Here is a 6,513-nt window from a genome sequence, read left to right as displayed (position 1 = left end):
ACCCTGGCATGGGGCTTGGAGAGAAGGTCATTGGCATCCACACCCAGCCCAGCAGAATCTATATTTATACACTCAGTGAAACTGTTGATGATTTCACAATTGATACATGAGTTTTTTAGGGCTGCTGTACCAAAACACCACAAACTAAGGGCTTAAAACAATGTAAATGTATTGTCTCACAGTTCTGGAGGCCGGAAGTCCAAAGTCAAGGTGCCAGCAAGGCCAGGCTCTGCACCCCCCACCACAGTCTCTGGAAGAGCATCTTTCCTCGCCCTCTCCAGCATCTGGTGGCCCTAGGTGTCCTTGGCCTGTGGCAGCATCCCTTCAATCTCAGCCCCTGTCGTCACGTGGCTTGCCTCTGATCCTCCTTCTGTGTCTGTGTGCCCGAGTCCCTTCTTCTGAAGACACCAGTGATATGGGATCAGGCCCAGTCCACTCTAGAATAACTAGTTACCTCTGTAACAACCCTACTTCCAAGTGAGATCCCATTCTGAGCAGGACAATACTTCGACTGTACGGGGACATTCCAACCCTAAGAGTCAAGAACAGTTAACAACCACTGCACAGAAACTGTCCTGAGAGCTCCTGGCTGAGCCCACCTCCGCCCTCATGTGTGGCTTACGTCCACGGGCTTAGGGCTGGCTTGCCGCACTTCCCTCTTCTGGGAGCACTGCACACATCTCCGTACCTCAGGGTTCAGGCCGGACCGATCCCCAGCTTCAGAGAGAAGAGGATTTTCTGTCACTCCAGTGTACCTCGGGGACTGGCTAGGATAGCCTCATGCTGGGATACTGAGGGCAGGCTTCTAAGGCCCCACTGAGAAAACCACGTCCCACCCACGAGAGCAGGCCCTGTCCCTTTGGCTCCAACAAGGCAACCACACAATGACACGACCTTGGCACATTTCCCCAGCCTGTACCCTTTGATTTGAACAACACCCTCGGTGACACGGAACAGGGCGGTCTCATTCAGCTTCTGCCAAAATTAGGAGCAGCCTCGTTCTTTTCAGGTCTTCCTTCGTCGTTTGCTGTAAAAACGAACTGCCTTCGTGTCTGCTTTCATCGAGGGTCGCTCTCTCACATGTAAAAAGGTAAAATAATTTCACAAACATCCTTTTCCTAAAAAGCAGAGCTGTGGTTTTTATTCTTCTCTTCCTTAGTGTAACTCAATGAAACTGCAAGTCAGATGTCACTGGACTTCTTAACGCTCCCAGAAAGTTGCCCCGGGCTGGTGTGGCTCAGTGGATTGAGTGCTGGACTTCGAACCAGCTCGATTCCCAGTCAGGGCACATGCCTGGGTTATGGGCAGGAAGTATCACTCGCACATCGATGTTTCTCCCCCTCTTTCTCCCTTCCCCTATCCCTAAACATAAAAAGCTCACAGAAAGTTAGTTAACAGTGATCGTATAATAGTGCACAGCTCACAGATAACTGCCATTAACTGTTTTCCTGACCAGTGGTGCTTCACTGGCTGATTGACAGGTAAAGCATGAGCTTCTCACTCAAGAGATGATGGTGCCCTGGCAGGGTCGCTCAGTTGATTGGTGCACTGTCCCCGAACACCTTTACACCAAAAGGTTGCCAATTCAATCCCAGTGCGGGTATGTACAGAAGACAATCGATTCATATTTCTCATATCAATGATTCTCTTTCCCCTCCCCCGCCTCGTCCTTCCTCTCACTATCTAAGATCAATAAACATGTCATCAGGTGAGGATTCAGGGAAAAGAGAGAGATGATGGTAATTACTGANACAGCTCACAGATAACTGCCATTAACTGTTTTCCTGACCAGTGGTGCTTCACTGGCTGATTGACAGGTAAAGCATGAGCTTCTCACTCAAGAGATGATGGTGCCCTGGCAGGGTCGCTCAGTTGATTGGTGCACTGTCCCCGAACACCTTTACACCAAAAGGTTGCCAGTTCAATCCCAGTGCGGGTATGTACAGAAGACAATCGATTCATATTTCTCATATCAATGATTCTCTTTCCCCTCCCCCGCCTCGTCCGTCCTCTCACTATCTAAGATCAATAAACATGTCGTCAGGTGAGGATTCAGGGAAAAGAGAGAGATGATGGTAATTACTGAACCCATCACATCCGCTTTCTGGAATCGACAAGAAAAGATTCTGCCTTAACGGCCGTGTTCTAACTCAACAAGGTACCTTGATGGGACACTCTCCTCTAATACTTCATACTCAGGAATCCGACCCCATCACTCAGCTTCCAGGGTTCTTTCTCTGTATTCGCCGGGAAAATTCGGCCAAGGGCCGGGAGGGCTGGTTGACCGCTCGGCCAGTCAACACTGTCCAACAGCCAGAGGACAACTAAGACACTCTGCTTTTTCAGCAACCAAGAGCAGAATGCCTCCCATGATGGAAGTCTCCCTGGCTGGAAATCTCCCAGTTCGCGTCCTCACTTCTCGGACCCTCCTTTCCCATAACCAAGGCCCCCCAGGCCTGCGTCCTTTCCTGTCTTTGATATTGGTGCCACCCTAACAGCTCTTCACCGGCACCAGTAAAAGGGGGTTGTCGGTGCGTCTTCTGTGGGAAACAGCGATTTCTGGAAAGATCAGCCTAGCAGACTAAAATTCCGGGTTCTGGAATGGTCTCGGGTAAACAACGGCTAGTGTTTAAGTTTCTGTGCAGAGTTAGCCATGCCTAGTGTTGAAAATTAACGGTGTGTTAGCTGTAAGGTGTGCAGGAGTCCACATGTCCCAGAGTTGGGGGCAGAACTGATGAGGCGCACAATTTTGGAATGAAATGCAAACCATTTTGAACTAACATATACTCCATGCTTCCCGTGGTTCTTCACCGCCGATGGCGTTTAATCACCAGCTATACCCTCAAACCCAGACTTACTAACGCCATTACAGCAAAGGGGCTAAAAATGGAAAACCCAGGAAACCTAAAGGCCAGCGGGTAACCACGCGCCTAGCCTCTGGAGCCTTTTAAGGGCTCGGGGGAAGCCAGTCCACCCACTTCTCCGCACTTAGCCAATGAACGCGCCTTCCGCAGCTCGCCCCGCCCCTCGCCCTGCTCTCACCAATCACTGAGAAGTTAGCCTCTCCCAGCCCTACCCCCAGGATCCCCAACGCCCCCAGCACCCCCAGCCCCGCGACATTCCAAGCTTTCAAACCTCGCTGGCGCACTACCCGGCGGTTGCGGCCGGATTTTATTTTTAATTTTGGGACCAGCAGCCTACCCTTAGGCCCCGCCTCATCACCGCCCCCAATGGAAGACGGATTGGATTTTGCGTCATCGCGCGGGCGGGCGGGAGTTGTCCAATCAGCGCTCTGGGAGAACTGGCGTAATTAAAAAGCGGCGGAAGGCGGTGGGTGGGTCATGACACAGCGAGTTTTAGTCGTGACTTTTTCCGGAAGCTTCTCGGCGTCCCCTGTTTTCCCCTTTAAAAGTAAAACGTCTTCTGACGCACTCCCGTGCGTTTCGGGGGCGGGAGCGGCAGCCGCGGCGGGGAAGGCGGCGCTGACGCGAGCCGTGGGAGGGAGGGAGGGGCCGGCGGCAGCGGGCGGTCACGTGGGTGTGTTTGGGGGTGGGGCCGCGCGGCGGTTCCGGGCGGTTGGGCGCGCGAGCGAGGAGCGGAGGCAGCCGCGCCCGCCCGCCCCGCCCCTGGATGCCGCTCTGCCCCGGCGCGGCCGCCGATCGTAGCATAGGAGGCGCCGCCGCCGCCGCGGTTGATGTGGTTGGCCTGGGGCTGAGGAGGCCGCCAAGATGCCGCAGTCCAAGTCCCGGAAGATCGCGATCCTGGGCTACCGGTCTGTGGGTGAGTGACGGACGCCGCGCGGCCTCCTAGCGCCCGGGCCCAGTCTAGCCTGGGCGCGGGACTCGGCGGGCCGGGCCAAGTTTGGGGCCGGCGCGGCCATGTGGCGGCCGCGCGTTTCGTAACCAGCCACCCGCCGCCGCCACCTCCATTTTGAGCGGAGGCGGCGGCGAGGCCGGGCCCGCGGGGCGTCCGGGGCGCGGGAGGACGAGTTCGGGAAGGCCGCGGACGCGCGGGGAGTTGGGTTCAGGCCGGGCCCGGGGAGGCGCCGGCGGGGTCTGCTGTCTCGCCGGAACGGCCGCAGGGCACCCGGGGGCGGGGGGATCGCACCTGTCTCCCCGCCGCTGCGCGGCTCGCTGTCTTCCTCGCTGCTAGGCAGCCTTTCCGCCCCGAATTAAATCAAGTCCGTGGGATTTTAACAAAGGAAACAGCACCAGGCTTTCTTTTTTTTTTTCCCCTGTCTGTGAACTTCAGCATTTTAAAGGAAATCGGGGACCTATAGTTTGGCTACTGAGGGCACGTTTCCTCCGAAGAAATCTAAAAAGAGCCCCCGAGATGCTGCCAGCGACCAAAGTAGGAAGGCAGGGAAAAATAAATGTCTGATGTCTCGGCGTCCTATTTTTCTCCGGGAAAAAATAAGGTCAGGTACTTGTAAGCAGGCTGTTACAAGTAACTCAAAAGTTTGTTTTGTATCGGGGTTTTTTCCCCCCAAGATGTTGACATATTTGAAACTTAGCGTCAGTCGCTTCTTTGCCGACCCGAAGTGATATTTGGTGGGGTGCAGGGTGGACACGGTGCCCCCCCCCAAAAAGTGAGAAAACAGAACCGTTGAACTTAAAGCCATTCTTCAAGGGTGAGGCGTTATTGTCTTTGACAACCAGGAGCCTTTCGTCCTGTGTCGTTTGAAAGAAGTAAATGTCTGAGGAAAATGTGCGCTTGACCTCAGTGGGAGGAAGGAGGTGAAAGCCAGGTTGGGGTTCTGGTGGCCAGAGAAGGTAGCAGTAGCTGCCGTGGGAAGGCTCGTGGCCGCCTGCAGCTCCCTGGAAGACTCCCCGGCTCCACTTTCAGTTCCGCTTCCTCCCCCACGCCACCCCCCGTTTTCCACCGCCGGTGCCAGGGTCTGCTCTTTGACCAAGATCGGCTCTAGCCTGCTTACTCGTCGTCCTTTATCTTCTCTCTCCGTCAAAGTGCTGGGTGGTAGGGGCGGGCGGGGGGGGGGGCGGCTTTAAGGCGCTTGTGCAGAGATAGGAGGTTCCTAGAATCCTGGGAGCAACTCGTGGGGCGCAAGGCCAAAGCACTGGTACCCGCGGGGAAGGAGACGTGACCTCCCAACAACTGCCGCGGAAAGTGCCCCTGCGCCTAGCGAGGCTTTTGAAGTCACTGGCGGTCCGCCCCCAAATGCCCATGTGGAGCCGGGCAGCCACCCTCGATTAGCAGCCTGAGTCGCCCAGCGCTTGCTTGTGGGCGGCGCGGGGGCCTCCTGTGCATCCTGAAGTGGGGCTGGGGCCTGTCGGGGCCGCTCCTGCGTGCCCCCCAGTGGGGAGAGTGTCTGAGTGACCAGACTACACGCGACCTGTTCTGGGACTATCTGATTTCCTCTGAAACGGGTGTCCCCAGCCGCCTGACTGACTCACCCCTTGAAATGCTGGAGATGGTGATTCTGGTCTCCAATAAGCAAGCCCAGTGTTTTACCACTGTTGTGCTGAAGTTCTGTGTGTGGAATTGAAGTCTGCCTGTTTTATCTTCCTGGTAATCGTCCCCCTGCTAAAGACCCAGATGTGACAGGTCACCCCTCAGCCTTCTCTTCACACTTAGTAGGAACTGCTGTTGGTTAAGCCACTGTCATAAATAGCCTCCATTGGGACACAGTGGGTTTCTAGTCCCTGTTTTCTGTGCCCTCGATAGGTCGTTCATTACTCTACCCTACTTCATTTTCTCTGCTTTATTTTCAAGTGTAATGATGGTGAAGTGAAGGTAGTTTGGAGAGGTTAAATTATTCCCGGTCTTTGCATCTAATTTTAAAGCCAGGACACTTTGTAGTTTGTGGGGTCTTTTGCCTTGCCAGCCTCAGGAAAGGGAGTAATTCCCTGGTCCCGTGTGCTAGCCACTCTTGGTGGAGGAGGGCTCGGCTTGGGACTTCCGGGAGTTCCCTGCCGCGGTGCTTGCAGATGGTGCTGCTGTGCTAGAGGAGTTGGAGTCCGGGGGTTTCTAGCTCGTGCTGTTTGCGGGTGTTAAGCTGTTGTGTCATGCTGACGGGTAGAGTGGTGGGCAAAGGCACAACTAGAAACCATAGCTTTCTTAGAATGCTCTCTTGGTTAACTAGCTCATGCATGACGGTAAGTACTTGTCACACCATGGACTTTATTTTAAAATCTTGCCTCCAGATAAAACTACTAAATGTTAGGATTGTTTTACTACCTGGCTTTCAAATTTTGTATTTTTATAAAAACACGGAGGAGACTGCCGGTAAGGAAAAGACAATTCTCAGGTTTGTGTACAACTCCTTTTGTTTCCCTGAAGTACTTTTCCTGTTGTTTACAACATTAAGCTTTTAAGGACACGTCACCTATAACGCAGGCAGGCTTTCAGGGAGTGCTTTGTATTCATTGTTTCAGTGGTGGCCGCGTGTCCCGGCTCCTTCACACCCATTGTTTCTGATAGGGGCGAGTGGTCCCCTGGTAGGAGGTGACTCAGCCTGACGGAGCTAAAGCCATGGTGTCGGGTAACTATCTTCAG

The 6,513-nt window shown here is 54.3% G+C and overlaps 1 protein-coding gene across 1 annotated transcript in view; it reads left to right on the top strand.

The window, feature by feature from the left end:
- Positions 1 to 3,585: 3,585 nt before the first annotated feature.
- The window catches only part of RHEB (Ras homolog, mTORC1 binding), a 36,517-nt gene continuing 33,589 nt past the window's right edge, over positions 3,586 to 6,513 (top strand). The window contains exon 1 of the mRNA XM_037029471.1: positions 3,586 to 3,780. Within this exon, the coding sequence (XP_036885366.1) occupies positions 3,729 to 3,780 (52 nt within the window). The 5' untranslated portion in view covers positions 3,586 to 3,728. The remainder of the gene's footprint in view (positions 3,781 to 6,513) is intronic.

Source organism: Sturnira hondurensis, unplaced genomic scaffold, assembly GCF_014824575.4.
Source record: "Sturnira hondurensis isolate 20B ecotype Veracruz unplaced genomic scaffold, ASM1482457v3 Scaffold0020309, whole genome shotgun sequence".
In the NCBI taxonomy this organism is placed as follows: domain Eukaryota; kingdom Metazoa; phylum Chordata; class Mammalia; order Chiroptera; family Phyllostomidae; genus Sturnira; species Sturnira hondurensis.
The sequence above is the reverse complement of the archived record's forward strand: the minus strand, read 5'-3'. Positions and strand labels throughout refer to the sequence as shown.